The 16,216-nt window shown below is 43.5% G+C and overlaps 1 protein-coding gene across 2 annotated transcripts in view; it reads left to right on the top strand.

Annotated features, from left to right (window-relative positions):
- Positions 1-451: 451 nt before the first annotated feature.
- Positions 452-16,216, top strand: part of TOLLIP (toll interacting protein) — a 35,951-nt gene continuing 20,186 nt past the window's right edge. For both annotated transcript variants that reach the window (XM_086612974.1, XM_086612975.1), the window contains exons 1-2: positions 452-526; positions 9,487-9,636. In XM_086612974.1, the coding sequence (XP_086469100.1) occupies positions 494-526; positions 9,487-9,636 (183 nt within the window). In that variant the 5' untranslated portion in view covers positions 452-493. The remainder of the gene's footprint in view (positions 527-9,486; positions 9,637-16,216) is intronic.

Here is a 16,216-nt window from a genome sequence, read left to right as displayed (position 1 = left end):
CGGGGAGCGCTGCGCGGATTCCCACGCCGAGCCGCTACCGGCTTCCTTCCGCGCGTGGGAGGGGGCAGCTCCCCCCGGGAGCGGCGGAGCGCCCTCCCGCCGCCGCGTTCCGCCGCCCCCGCTCCAGCGGCAGCGCCCCCCGCAGCGCTATGGCGCGCTGCTGCGGCGGCCGCAGGGCGAAAGCGCGCATGCGCAGAAGCCGCCCCGCGCGCGCTCCCCTCGCGGCCCGCCGAGGAGCACGCGCACGAGGAGCCCGCTGCGTGCCGCGCTCGGCGCATGCGCCCGGCGCGGCCGTGGGAGCCGCCAGGAGGGGCGGGGGAGGAAGGCGCCGCCGCCGGCGCTGGGGGCGGGGCCGGGGTCAGCTGACTGGGGGAGCCGCGCGCGGAGCGGCGGTTGGCGGCGGCCGTTGGAGCCGTAACGGTAGCGGCGGCGGCCCGGCCCGGCGGGGCGGAAGGACGGACGGACGAGTGAGTGTAGGCCCCAGGCAGGCGCCATGGCGACCACCGTCACCACTCAGCGGGGCCCGGTGAGTGCCGCCGGGGCAGGATCCGCCGCGGGGCCTCTGGAGGTGTCTCCCGTTAATTCTTGCGAGTGCGCTGCGCCGTTGAGGCCCGCCTTGGGCCGACCCTTCTGGGCCTGGGCTTCCGGCCTGTCCCCCCCGGCCCGGCTTCTCCCAGCGGGCCGCGGGAGGGCGACTCGCCCTTCCTGTCTCCCTCTCGCCGCCCGTGGCTGAGGGAAGAGGGAAGAGCGCTCTTCTCCTGGCTGCCCTGAGACGGGGGGAGGGGGTCGGGGAAGGAGGGTCCACCGCTTCTCCGCCTTGTCAAGAGGCTTTGGGAAAGGGGAGGGCACAGTCCCTCCTACCTGCGTGTCGGGCTTGAGGAGGCTCTTCGGCCCGTTCGTTGTCTAACGGCCTTTCAAAGGAGCGGGCGGCTTCAACTAAATCAGAGCTTAACCTCTTTAACACCAGAGCTTTGTGTTTTCATGGCCGGGCTGGGCAGGTTCAGGTACCCGCCTCTGAAATTGCTGCCTGAGAGCTGGAACGTGAAATGTGCTGAAAAACGCGTTCAGTGCTTGTCCGTAGGCGTATGTGTTCAGAGGAGGAGCTGAGCAGCCTTAAAACCGCTTTAACAACCTTCTGGGAGTTAGTGTTGGTTGTTTATTGGGAATGTGTTGTTGTCTGGTTTTGCCGTGCGATAATCTTGCCCCACACCGGGGTGTTTTACCTTGTGGTGTATAACTGCGGTATAACACCAGCTCTCGATCGACGTGCTGTGGTTGTCCGTTCCTCCTGGCTGGAAGGATCTGGTAGTAATTGGCAACACGATGTTGCTCTGCCGGCAAAGTAAGATTTTTCTTAAACAACCGATTTTAACTGCTGTGTTTTACTTCCTAGAAACAGCTACTTCTTTTGTACTTCTTTTTCTTTCATCAAAGGAAGACCAGAGGATTGAATTATTAAACCGCTAGTCTTCAAAAACTGCATTGCTGTCTGTTGTTATCTCATGTCAGTAATATTATATGATCATCAATTTAATTCTTTAAAGTGCATTATTTGCCTGGTCTTCCAGAATCCTTTTACAATGGATTGTGATGGCAGTTCTCTTGCTGGAATAAAAGTTTTGAGTGGACAATTAAGGTCGAACGAGCAAATTAAGTTTTTTATTCTCTCCTGATGATATCTTGAAAAAAACAACGACTGCTGTTCTGGTTGAATCTGTGGTGAATTAGGTAGTTACTATCCCCAAAGGCTTGGTGTTTGAGAATTGATGCTGTGAGAGCACTCAAATTGAGAATTCTGTCAGTATGTAACAGGTTTTGCTCAAAAAAAGCTCAGAATAATATAAGTACCTGAAAAATAGTCAGAGTTTGTTTAAAACTAACTAGTTCGTTATCTATCTAGTTATCCTGTGGTTTATGTTTAGAGAAGGTTGGAGAGATTGAGGGAATTGGTAGAAGGAACTGATGATAAAGTGGTTTGGCTGAAGCTGAACAGTAGGCCTGATTGCAGTGCTGATTTGTGGAGAGATGGAATTATGCAGATGTTTCTATCTCTGAAACGGAGTGGCGTTTCTTTTTGACACCAACTTTAATTGCCTGTGGTGCTAAACACCTTTTTGGTACTGAGTGGAGTACTTTCAGTATCTGCTTGTTTTAGCTTGGTGAAATCCTCTTCCTGGGTTGAGGTAAGATTTTGCTGAGAACTCTCTTGGGCATGCCTATCTTGCAGATGTTTTAATGTCATAACTGCCTAGTCTTCCTTAAATGTTTTAAAGGAACTGCATCTCAATGCTTGGAGTGTTATTTTTCTAGATGTTTTATTTTAGAATTACCCAGGTACTCCCGTGTAACCTCCTGGCAATCTTTTGCTTGATTTAAGCCTGACAAATGGAAGGGGGTATGCTGTTTTATCTTTTACAACTGTTACTCTCTGGGTTTTTGTTTTTCTTTTTTTTCTTATATGTTCTTAACGTTGTGTTGCTTTTCTTCCTTGTCTTAACCACTTTAGAGTTTTGAATGTTTTCAAACAAATGAATAAATTTTGCAATATTAAGCTGACATTCACTGGTGAGGATGCTGACGTGGTATGTGCCAGCCTTTCTTAGCTCTTTCTAGAGCAGAAGATAGAATTCTACTTGTTTCTATATATACAGCTGCATTACAAAGGAGTAGCCACTAAATGGTGCTAAAGGATTGGGAGACATTTTCTCTTTAGTGCTGCAGGGAAGTTGTGTTTCTGTTTGAACAGGCAACAAAATAGCCAAGGCTGTTTCATGCAGCTAAGAAACCAAAGCATACTTGCTTTATGTTGCCAGTCTTGTTCTTACACCTGTGCTTTCTGGTTTGTGATGATGCTTGTTTGGTGAGCAATTAAAAGTTCTGGTTCCTGTTTAGTTTTTCAGATTAAACAGAACTGGAATCATCTTGTCTGTTACTGGTAAATATTCTGCTAGAATATAGATTTCTCTGTTTTCAGGATGTTACGGAATTAGTATGTTTTCAAGGTTCGTCATCTTTTGAGAACAAAACAGCTTTTGAAATCTAAACTATGGCTGATATATGAGGGCTGCTAAATGATACCTTTTCAAGTGAGAGAGATTAATGAACAGTTTGATTAGGCTTCAGGTTAAGTCTGAGAGACCAAAACCTTATATTTGTGATTCCTTAGCTAGCCAAGCACATCCAAAACTAATCTCCGTGATTATTCACCCTGCTGGCAAATATGTCAGGTCCTCCAGAATTAGATCGAGTACCAAGCTGGGACTATTTAGATTTCTGTTCCTAATTTCTCTAGTAATCAGTACTCTGATGACTGGAAGTCTTATAATGGGCAGGCTATGTTTATGATTGTTTCTCATTTCTTGTCCTAATACTATAATTTAACTATGTGAGTCTTGTTGTCTCTGATTTTATTTGAAGTTTTGTTTTGAGACTCTTCAAAACTTTGCTATCTTTTTCTGAGTGAAGGTGACAGAGAAGCAATTTGTGTTTGCATTGTCCGGTATTGATACGTGTTACACTGTCACATGACCAATTTTGAATACAAAGCCCCATCACCAAAATAATTGTGGTGATGATTCTAGGTATAATTGGCTATTTTATTAGATATTTTGGTTCTTACTGTGTCATAAAGACACACTGTTGCAATCAATTTGGGCTTCAGAAGTCATTTAAAAAGTTGAGTGAGTAAGATGTCATTGAGTGTTTCGAAGAAAAAGTGAAATAATTTTGAAGTGCTGTGATCTGCTCTCTGGAGCATGTTCCTGCGACAGAAAATGTTGAGGGCAGCACTGATGATCCTTTGAAGTTCTTGCTCTCTGACAAGTAAAAGAAGTACCTTAAGGTACCAACTGGCTTATTTTCTGTTGATCCAGTGGCATTTTCTTCTAACCAAGACTCAGAGGAAAGAAAGATCTCTATTGTTATGTCTAGTGGCAGTGTAGAAAAGATCAGAAGCCTGTTCCTGGAATTAATGGCAATTATCCTTTTCTTTAATGCTAATCCCAATGTGAATTCATCTGTTTCCTTATTTGAGCTTTCTATGGCTTTTCCAAACGTTATCCCCCTGTTACATTGAGTGCAGACTAAATCTCTATAGCTCAAATACGCTATAAGCGCTTCCTGAATTTGAGATGTTTATGGACACTCATTCTATCTTTAATTTTGAAGCCATGTTTGCATACAATAGTTCCTGCCCTACTTAGCAGGAATTCACGTTGTTTTTGTGAAGAAGGTATTTTTTTTTTTATTGTAATCAATGGTTTGTTTTGATTTCTTGTTCAGTAAAACCAACTTTTTTTTTTCTTTATTGGCAGTTGTGCTTTTGCAATGTGGAATATATTTTGCAAATACTTACATGTTAATGTCCTGGGCAAATTTAGATGTGCTAGGAAAATCCAGAGGCAGTAGCTTGTGGCAAAATATTTAGTCAAGACTAAATATAGGTGGTGTACTTGGAGGGGAAAAGGAAAATAATATTAAGGAGATGACTATAGGATCATAAAGCCTTTACAGGTAGACATATGGAAGCAACTGAAGTGACGAGAGAGATTGGAAATTTCTGGCAACAGGAAAAAATCATAAGAATGGGAGAAGAAATGTCTGGTACCTTGCGGTCCGCAGTGCTTTTTTATTTTGGTGACATTTGAAAAGAACAACACAAAAAAAACCCCAACCCAACCAAACAAAAAAAAGACAGAAAAAAAATCTATAAATGTAATAAACTTAATTACTGTTATAGTCTTTCCTTTGTTCATCTCTAAGTTGAAATTCTGAACTGGAGCCTTTGACTGCAGTTCTGCAGGAGTTTGACTGGGGATGTGTTATGCTATAACGTGAGTTGTGTAGATTAGAAGGGATGTCAGGGGGCCATCTAGTCCAACATCTTGCTAAAAATTCAGACCAGGTTGCTGAGGGCTTTGTCCATCAGGGTCTTCAAAACCTCTGAGAGTTTTTGCAGTCTTCCTGGGCAATTTGTTCCTGTCTGTGGTTGCCTCTGCAGTGATTCCTCTCCCCCCCCGCCCTTCCCCCTTATTTAATGTCAAACGTCCCTTGTTTCAGTTTGAGATCTCCTTTCTTCTTGTCTTGCATCCCAGAAGAGAATCTGGCTCTGTTTTCTTAATGACCATCTCAGAGATACTGGAAAGCTGCTGAGGCACATCCTAGGTTTCTTCTAATCTAAACAAGTCCTCAACCTGTCCTTGTGAGGAGTCTTGTGCTACAGCCCTTTTCATGGGCCATCTTGGTGGATCTTTCTGGGCTCGCTCAAGTTTACCATGTTCCATGTGCTGCTGGGCCCCAGACAGGTTGCAGTGTTCCAGATGTGGTCTGATGAGTGCCAAGTAAAGGGAAACAGTCACTTTTCTCAGCCTACTGGCTAGGCTTTTGTTGATCCAGTGTAGTATGTTGTTAGGCTTCGTTGTGGCAGAAGTGCTCTGCTCATTCATGTCCAGCTTGCTCTCCACCAGCATCCACATGTTTTTCTCTGTAGAGCTGCTGCCCTGCTGGTTTTTCTCTAGTCTGTACTGGTGCCAGGGATTTTTCTGTCCAAAGCACAGGAGTTTGCCCTCGTTGAATTTAATGAGATTCCTGCCAGGGAATTCTTCTGTTTGGTTGTTGGTTCTGTCCTCAAGTATAGCAGTCATTCCCCCCCACGTTGGATGTCGTACTCAAAACTGATAAGGATACATTCTGTCTTCACCTCTGGTTACTGATAAGGAAAAATATTAGACACATAACTTAGTCTCAGTACAGACCTCTGAGAAACTTTGCTTTTAACCAGCCTCCAGTGTCATTAACCACTGAACTTCTACTTCGGAGCTTAGTGACCCAGACAGTTTTTCATCTATCCAGTGGTCTACCGACTTAGATTGTAATGACCCAGCTTTGATAACTACCACCCTCTCCTTATTCACAGATTCTAATAATTTTATTGTAGAAGGCAGTTGAGGTCATTAGGTGCTTTTTTTTTTTCTTTTTAAAGGCTGTCTGTTCCTGATCTCTCTTGTTTGTTTTTTTTTCTTTCCTTATGTGTCTAGAAATTGCTTCCAGAAGGACTTGCTCTGCAAATTTCTTAGCAACTCAAGTGAAGCTGACCTGCCTGTGGTTCCTTAGGTTCCTTCTTGCCCTTTTGAAAGCTGGGTATGAGGTTTGGCTTTCTCCAGTTATAGGGGATTTCTTCTAATCTCCATGACCTTTCAAAGATGATAGAGAGTAGCCTTGAAGAAATACCAGTGAGCTCTATGGGGACCTCTGGATGTATCCTATCTAGTCCCATTTTTTTTTTTTCAGTATGCAAAGCAGAATAACAGTTCAAAATTCTTTCTCATTCACTCACTTATTCTTTCTTAAAAACAGTAAAACCATTTAAAGGAGAATGGTTAGAACTTTTTTTAGTAGCTAGGTGTTTAAAGCTCTTTAACATTAAACTTCTTTGAAACCTAGTATCAGGGTTTCTTGGTAACTGCTAGTGTGGAAACTTTAGTTAGGGTTCCCTGAAGGTATTGTGTCAGGGCATTTGTGGTTGTCCTTGGCTCTGCATTCCCTTTCTCTCCTTATGCAGCTACCAGTACTGACATGGTCAGTGAGCAAGGTAAGGATCCCAGTGACTCCCTTGTCATTCCTTTGCCTCCAGCCCTCATTTCGTTTTCTTCTGACCAGCCCTCTGCGCCAGCGTACTTTACAGTTACCTTGGCACCGTTTAACGTGTCACAAGAAGAGGGGTGAAAAGAAGCAGGAAAGTGAGACTGGGACAGCCCAGCTTGCACATCACATCGCCTTCAACTTGAAGAAGTTGAGATACAGTTTTTATACCTGCAGTGTTTTACTCTGAAGAGCCTCAAAACTAGCTCTTGGGTGATTTTAGTAGATAGGAAGGGCAGTTGTATTCTGTTTCTAGAGAATACATATTTCTGATATGTAATGCTGTCAGTAAAGTTGATTAGGAAGTAATTACAAGGCAGGCTTATTTTTTATGAATGCCTGCTCAACATTTATCTTCTGAATTGTTCTATCATAGCACTGTCATATTGCCGTCTTGCTTGAAAGCAAGTAAAATTCAAATGTTAAATGGAATTAATTTTTTGTTCTACAGTTAATGATAGAGTGGGTTTGAATTTCACCTTCTTTAAATGTTGTTAGAGGGAAGTGCGTTTGTTTGGAAGTGCCTGTTGAGTACGATCAGCGATACAGGCTTGTCGCTTGGGTTCTCCTTGTTTTAAAACCAAAAACTATATTTGAACTCTGGTTACCTAACTTTATTTTTGATTCAGGTTTGGAGGTGGCAATTATGTGCCTGCTTTTAAGTGCTTTCAGGAAGATATAAACTAGCCTGTTTTCTTTACAGATAAAACATTGCACTACTGATTTGTCTTCATCAATATGGAATGAACTGGTAATTAGCATAAGAGTTTACTAAGTGATGTATTTTCCTCAATAAGCATCTCAAGTTCCTTCAAGGAACAGTACTTTTATTAACAGATATTTTATTTTACAGGACTTGTGTACTAGATCTCAGTCAGAGCTCAACGTTTATGATGGGAGTGTGTGCATCTCCTGTTCCCCACTTTTCCTTTTGGAGAGGTTTACCACTTGGGTCTTTTGAGAATTTAGTTGCGCTAGCTGTTTTCAGTTTCCGTGTATGTCTGCTCTGCAATCCCGGGATAAGAATGTAGCTTTCTCTGGGATAACTGAATGACCTAACATCAGCTTAGATGCTGTAAGAAAACTTTGGTCTCCTTTGCAGATTTTGTTTGTCCCTTTGGACCTCGGTACAGAGACTAGTTTATGTATCTTATTTTGGAGCAGTATTTGGGTGACTTAAATTAAAATTTAAAAAGTGAAAGATATTATTAGACTTCTCACTTCTTGTGAATGAGTTAAACTTTCCAATGTCCATGTTAAAATGGTGGAGATAAAATATGCTATCCTGTTTTCTGGGAAGTTGATAGAGGGAGCTTGCACATATGGAGTTTCAGAGCTGCAGCCACCACTTTGGACTATGAGAGATCTTTGTCTATTTTTAGAGATGCTAATGCTACTAGATTTGAAGCTTCCTGGAGGTCAAGGGTTGGAGGGGACCTGCTATGGTGTAAATGCCATTGCCTTGCTAATTCTGGTGCTGTTTCTGATCTTTCCTAAATGGATTATCTTGTAAGCAAAACTGATCTGATTCTCCCTCCCTCACTCCCAATAACTTGGCAGCAGGCATTCAGTACTTCTTCCTTAGCTTTTGTGATAAACTTCCTTTATGGCACGTAACACCTACTGTTGGCAGGATCCTGAGGCTCTCAGATGGCAGTAGTAATTGGAAATGTGATTTGGCAAGAGCTGCAATTCTACTCTGAGATGCAATCTTGACGTGCAAGTGCTGCCTAATCTTCAAAAGCTATGTCCTAGAGGCCTGTGAACTTAAATTTTATTCTGTAGGCATGTATCTGCCAAATGTGCAATGGAGTAATCTTACTGGGGTTGCAACGTGAGAAATCACATTGGCTTTTGTCGGGATGCAGTGGGTCTGTGTTAAATATAGACAACAGAAATGAGTACAGCTGAATTATAAATCTTCTGTGCCACTTTATTTGCCTTTTAAAATTTATTATTATAGTATGCCTGTTATTTTAATGTGGTGATATAATCTCTAAATGCGTTATTGATAATGTTCACTGAGGATTTAAAACCTAAAAACAACCTGAGTTGTTGAAGTGACAGTAATGAAATTGACAAGAAATAGGTAGAAACTTTCCTTCTTTTACCGTAAAGGTAACAGAAAATATATGGTGACTGCTGATTCATGTTGGCACATGTGACTGAGCTCCTCGAACATTTTTCTACTTTGAATTTTTCATTGTGGTTCTTTCTTATGATAGACCAAATTTTTAGTTAACTTTGTTATTGTTTTGAGTGTGGTGGGATTTTATCCCCACATTGTCTCAACGTTAGTTGTAGGTTGTCCGTGCTTCACATTGGAAAAGCATTTTTGTTATGTTGAAGGATCTGTAGTTATATCGAAGGTTTTGGTTCGTAGGAGACATTGGCTTTGTGATCTGCTGTGAAGGTGGCTGTGGAAGGGACCCTCTCAAATAAACCAGTGTGCTGTGTCGTGTCGCAGGAATGAATGGATGCAGCGTGAGTGAGGAATAAGTGAAAGAGCTGGGTGCCATCACGTCTTGTATCCGAACGGGATGCAAAACCTGGTAGCTTTGAGTTTTGTGCAGACTACTTAAATGTTTGCTTGCAGAGCAGCCTTGACTCTGCGTGTCCTTTTTTTTTTCAGAAGCTTATGTTGAAAGTGTTTTTGAAAGAACATTCTCAACATGAGTTGGCAGTTTTGTAATTTAATTAGTTCTTTGTTCACGCTGTTAAAATCAGACCAGATTCTGCTGGATGTTTTTGCTAAACTTTGATTTATGTTCTTCTCTCTTTTTAATTATGAAAGTGGAAGACTCAAGTTTGAAGGTTTTTTTTTCCTTTTTCTTTTCTTTTTTTAAGGTATACGTTGGAGAGCTTCCTCAAGATTTTCTTCGCATTACCCCAACCCAGCAGCAGCAGCAAATCCATCTGGATGCCCAGGCGGCTCAGCAGCTACAGTATGGAGGACCAATGGGTACAGTAGGCAGACTCAGCATTACTGTAGTACAGGTACAAGTTGTACCATCTTTGTACAATTCAGTAATTTTTATTAATTAATACAATTCATCTTTTTTAATTGATGACCACAAAAAGATTTTGTTAGAATTTGAGTGACTATATTACTTGTGTATAGGGAATGAGTAATTTTTAAAGTTTTTGTAGCTTCATGTTTCTGTACATCAGCATTTTGTCGAGTTTCATGTTTCGTAGCTGCATCGTGCATGGTGCACATAATCAAATAACCTTGTGGGTTTTTTACAGGGAACAGCTTTCTCTAAAAGCCTCTGCTAAGAAAGCTTCCTGTAGAAACACTTAATAGTGGAAGATATTAACAATTTTGAGAATGTTGTTGGGAACTGCAGTTGCCTTACATATTTTTCCTTAAGTGACTGCTCTGTTCCATCCCTGTTTCCGCTAACGCATTTACTGTTTTTCCTAGTGCTTTCTGTAGGCTTTCGTATTAATCACAAGTGCATAGTCCTAGCTCTTTATTTTCTACTTCCTCTTTTCCCTTCTTATCCTTTCTTTTATCTCCTGGCAATACTGTGTTATTTTATTCATTAGGCATTAGATTTCGGGTTTTAAAACTTGTCTATCTTAACACAGTTCTGTTTATCTATGGTAGCATACCAGCTGTCCTTCATCTTAACACACCTCATCTATTTCCAAGTGCTGTTTTCAAGTCCTTCTCTAAGAACATACCAAAGAGAGATTTAGCACCAAGCCTGGGACAGTAAGGGTATGATTACAGCTTGCATGGTGAGGTCCTTATTGAAGAGTAAACCAATTCAGGATCCCTCAGGAAAAGAGGCACTGATCCTTCCTTTCTGTGTTTTTCACTGGGCAAACAGTTTGCTTCTTCACAACTGATACCCTTCCTTCGAAAACTGGGGGTAATGCTTTTTCAGAGTTTACTGCTTCTAAGGTCTAGGCACTAAACTCATTCACTGTGTTCAGTTGCAGCCTTCCTTCTAGTTCTGATGAGTTTCCCAGTCTGTGTTCAGAGAGTGTAGGATTGAAAGCTTCTCCTGCAACTTTGAATGGCAGAAAAGCGTTACCACTTTTAGAGCATAGTGGAAGAAGCTTTAGTACAATTTTTTTCCAGAGCTAGGAATAGATGATTTGGGTTGAACCTCAGGCCTATAAGGAAACAAAACATTTATCAAACATGCTGTGTCTCTCAACTTTCTAGCAGTTTCTAGCAGCTTGTATGCTACTCCATAGATTGTTCATCTTTGGTTATTTGCTTGGACAGTTTAAAGTGCTTTTTGTCACAGGATGTTGATCCAATCAGTATAGATGGCAAAAGTTCCTGGAGCAGATAAGGGGGAAGACAGTACAGTGTTCAAAAAGGAGTTTTATATCTCACATTAAGGCACTATGTACAGAAATAACCAGATTCCTGTTTGGATGGGTGAACTTATGTAGCTGATACTGGTCTTTATCATAGAATCATAGAATCATAGAATGGTTAGGGCTGGAAGGGACCTTCAAAGGTCATCTAGTCCAACCCCCCTGCAAGGAACAGGGATATCTCCAACTAGATCAGGTTGCTCAGGGCCTTGTCCAACCTGGCCTTGAACGTCTCCAGGGATGGAGCATCCACCACCTCTCTGGGCAACCTGTTCCAGTGTTCCACCACTCTCATAGTAAAAAATTTTTTCCTAATATCCAACCTGAACCTACTTCCCTCTATTTTAAAACCATTACCCCTTGTCCTATCATAACTGGCCCTCCTGAACAGCCTCTCCCCATCTTTCCTGTAGGCCCCCTTGAGGTACTGGAAGACCGCTATAAGGTCACCCCGGAGCCTCCTCTTCTCCAGGCTGAAGAGCCCCAACTCTTTCAGCCTGTTCTCATAGGAAAGGTGCTCCAGCCCTCTTATCATCTTCGTGGCCCTCCTCTGGACCCTCTCCAACTGGTCCATGTCCTTCTTATGTTGGGGACTCCAGAACTGGACGCAGTACTCTAAGTGAGGTCTCACGAGGGCAGAGTAGAGGGGGAGAATCACCTCCCTCGACCTGCTGGCCACGCTGCTCTTGATGCAGCCCAGGACGCGGTTGGCCTTCTGGGCCGCAAGAGCACATTGCCGGCTCATATTGAGCTTCTCGTCCACCAGTACTCCCAAGTCCTTCTCCTCAGGGCTGCTCTCGATCCAATCACCACCCAGTCTGTATTTATGCCTGGGATTGCCACGACCCAGATGTAGGACCTTGCATTTGGCCTGGTTAAACTTCATGAGGTTGGTACGGGCCCACCTCTCCAGCCTGTCAAGGTCCCTCTGGATGGCATCCCTCCCTTCCAGCGTGTCGACGGCACCACACAGCTTGGTGTCATCGGCGAACTTGCTGAGGGTGCACTCCATGCCACTGTCCACGTCACCGACAAAGATGTTGAAGAGGGCCGGGCCCAACACGGACCCCTGAGGGATGCCACTTGTGACCGGTCTCCACTTGGACATTGAGCCGTTGACCACTACTCTCTGAGTGCGGCCATTGAGCCAATTCCTTATCCACCGAGTGGTCCATCCATCAAACCCATGACTCTCTAATTTAGAGAGAAGAATGTCGTGCGGGACAGTGTCAAAAGCTTTGCACAAGTCCAGGTAGATGACATCCATTGGTCGACCCTTCTCCACCGATGCTGTCACCCCATCGTAAAAGGCCACCAAGTTGGTCAGGCACGATCTGCCTTTGGTGAAGCCATGTTGGCTGTCACCAACCACCTCCTTGCTCTCCATGTGCCTTAGCATGGTTCCCAGGAGAATCTGCTCCATGACCTTGCCAGGCACAGAGGTGAGGCTGACCGGTCGGTAGTTGCCCGGGTCCTCCTTGTTCCCCTTTTTAAAAATGGGGGTTATGTTCCCTCTCTTCCAGTCATCGGGGACCTCGCCAGACCGCCACGACTTCTCGAATACAATATTCGAGAAGGTACAGCCTGTGTTTATTTTTAGGTACTTGTGCAGAGAAGAAAAAAAAATTATCTTGCTTGAAGAATAAAACCTAATGGCTGTTCTTGATGCCATGTCTGTAAGTAGCTACTTGTTATAGAATCACAGGATAGTGGAGGTTAGAGGGAACCTCTGGAGTTTTAGTCCAAACCTCATCCAACACCTACCCTTGCCCAGGCCAGTCCCTTAATCAAGGATTGAGGAGGATGTTATATACGAGGAAAGGCTGGGAGACCTGGGGAACAGTCTTTGTGGGAATCTTATCAACAAGTAGTCCCTGCCAGCAGGTGTTTATGAAGAAGACACTGGGGCTTTTCTCAGTGCTATCTAGAGTAAATACAAGAGGCACAGTGAGCACAAATTGAAATACAGCAGACTCTGCTGAAATATATGAAAAACCTTTTTACTGTGAGAGTTGTCAGACATCAGAACAGGTTTCCCAAAGGGATTGTGGTGCTTCCATGCATTGGGACACTCAGAACTTGCCTGAGCATTTGATCTTGCTTTAAGCGGGGAGCTTGGACTAGACAATCTCTAGAGGTCCCATCCAACCTCAGCTATTCTGTGATTCTGCAAAACCCTTAGTTGTGTTAGTGGCCCTTTACTGGGCTTGTTCAAGTATGACCATGTCTTGTACTGGAGAGCCCAGAACTAAAGAGAACAGTAGTCCAGATACGGTCTTCCCAGTGCTGAGTAGAAGGGATCATCTTTCTTTATCTGCCTTTGCTGCAAGTGTGCATTGCTGGCTTATTTTCAACTTGGTGTCCACCAGGACCCCTGGATCCTTCTCTGCGAAGTTGTTCTCCAGCCAGTTGGCCCACACCCTATGGTCGTTCATGTGGTTATTTCTCCTCAGGGGCAGAACGTTGCGTTTTCTTTTGTTGAACTTTGAGATTCCTGTCTGTGCACTTCTCCAGCCTGTCAGGGTCCCTCTGAATGGCAGTACAACCCTGTGGTGTCCCAAGAGATGGTCTCCTGTACCTGTCTGGGAGTCTGTGCAAGAATGCTGTGGGAATCTTGGTTGCGTATTGAGGCCTGTAGCATTCTGGATGGGAGACTTACCATGGCATAGTTAACCTGTGGAACATGAAAAGCTAGTTAAACTCTTTTGTATTTAAATATGTGTTGATAAAGTCTGTAGAAAAGTGTGCCTTAGTTCTGTTACTAAGAGACTGGTGGAAGATAAGGAAATGTTTTTAGTAAGGTAATTTACTGCACTTTTTTTCTTGCAGACGTATAGGAATGGTGGTAATTTTGTCTAAGCACAGTTGATTGTGTCCTCTTAAATTACTAGACAGGCAATTTATATGCTCTTTTTGGTGAAGTTTTATGATAAACTGCTTAAGATTTCAGAGTCTAGAGAATGCATAATTTAGGTGCCAACTTTCCTGTTTTAATTGTTAATCTCACATTTACAAGAAACAGTTTGAGACCTTTCTCATCAGCTGTAAGGTATGAATTACTGAACCAGCATGCGCCCTAAAGGAGAAAGGGGCTTTCCAGGCCAGAGCTACAGCCTTTGTGACTAAATCTTTATGCAAGCCTCAACTGTTCCAGTTCTTTAAATGTCCTGTAAGTGGGAGGCATTCTAGGCACCATACTTTGTCACTTGTCTTACTATAAAAAGAACTGTAGGATGCTTAGCACGGGTCAGAGAAACAGCATGTTCAAAAAGTCCCATTTCTGTGCTGGCATAGCTATGCAACAGCACTTACTGTTGCCTTCAGGACTGTCATCAGCTTGTTTTGTTCTATTCCTCTGATGTTACAGCAAAAGTATGTTGGATATATCCTGATTCTATACAGCATCTGTCTTTATAGTAATGTGAAACTTAAATTGTCCACTGAATTAAGTAATATCAAATGCAAATACGGAATTAAATAAGTTTTTAATCACTTTGAAAAGTATGATCTACTAGATTTTACCTCAATTGAACTGCTTTTGCAGTTTGTGCTTTTGTATTGTGTGATATTCTTGAAGTTGCTGGATTTCTGTATTTCATCCTTTAAAAGTACTTGAGTGAGAGAGGATAGGCTATATATCACATTAAGTTTATGATTGTATGTTGGAGAGCACATACCTAGGCAAAAATTAAACTTGTTACTACTTCCTTGCAATCGTGTATCTTTTAGTTTGGTATGAAGTAAGTTACTTTAGCTATGGTAAAGATGTGTATTTTCCACAAGAGGTGGATTAAAAAGAGGTTCCCTTTTCAAGGTCTCTGTCCTGGGTTTGGCTGGGATAGAGTTAATTTTCCTGGGAAGCTGAGAAGGGACACAGCTATGAAAACTGACCCAAACTAGCCAGGGGGATATACCATATGACATCATACTCTGTAGTGGGCATTGGGTTTCGGGTGGTGAGCAATTGTTTTGCTCATTTTGAATTGTTCTTTTATTAATGTTATTGTTATTATCCCTTCTGTCTTTGTGTTGTCCTATTACACTGTCCCTATCTTAACGCACGAGCTTTACGTTTGTCTTCGATTCTCCTCCCCATCCCACCGAGGAGGAAGGAGTCAGCGAGCAGCCGTCTGATAGCTTAGCTGCTGACTGGTTGAAACCACGACAGTCCTTTTTGGCACCCAACATGGGGCTTGAACGGTTGAGATAATGGCAGATCTGACTGGAGCTTATGAAAACAGAATTTGTCATACATTGCATTTATTAGTGAAACAGTCATTGGTCATAACGTTGTTTTGGTTGTTCACATGGTTTATGTAAATCCTTATATGCTCTGTATTCACCGTGGTGCTGTTCATCACCTCTGGAGAGGGATCAGGACTCTCGTTTTTCTGTTCTGTGGAATACCGACTTGCAGTACGATAACACCGCTGTCGCGGGGTTAAGCTGGTGCTTGCATAAGGCATTGTCATCGTGCCTGTTCCCGGGTGCCACCTCTCAAATTTATTAGTAACCGCGCCCAATCTGTGGGGAAGACGGGGAGGATTCTTCCTCCCTTTTTTTCACCTCCCTTTCTCCTTCAGACTAATTACAGTAGTCTTTCAGAGTTTTGAATATTCTGGGAGTCTTCTACCCAGCGTGCTCTTACTGCTATGTCTCCTGAAGGTGTCTCAGGTCCGGTTTGGGGTTAAACAATTACTGAAAAATATCACACAGAGATCAACCCTGAGGCTGGATAGTTATGAGTGGCAGGGTGTGTGGAAGAACATGGGCAAATGCCTAGGAAGGTGGGCACCTCCAGTGTTTTGGAACTTCACCCCTGAATCCTAAAAAACTAGTAGAACAGTTGGAAAAAGTATGCCGTCACCCTGGCAATTCCAGGGAGAAACAAGTCAGTGCAATGTGCTGGGGACCGGCCCATGGGTACCGGGCCCTGTTCAACACTATTCAGTGCCCTCAAAAGGAAGAGAAGATCCCTGGATCTGACGACAAAACAACAGGCACGGTGTCTACTCCAACCCCCGTGACAGGCACTGCAGCTGCAAGCAGAGAACCCACCTGTGCTGGCATCAGTCACCCCTATACAGAAGAAGTGCACAAAGAAATCAGTTTGCTTAGTGAGGGATGAAGGTGAACCAGGGCCATGGTGAGAACAGGAGGAGGAAGAGGCAGAACCCACACATGAGACAGTAACCACCCCATCCCTATCCCTGAGTGAGCTGTGAGATAAGTGAAA

Source organism: Tauraco erythrolophus, chromosome 6, assembly GCF_009769465.1.
Source record: "Tauraco erythrolophus isolate bTauEry1 chromosome 6, bTauEry1.pri, whole genome shotgun sequence".
NCBI lineage: Eukaryota > Metazoa > Chordata > Aves > Musophagiformes > Musophagidae > Tauraco > Tauraco erythrolophus.
This window is presented reverse-complemented; position numbering and strand designations above follow the sequence as displayed.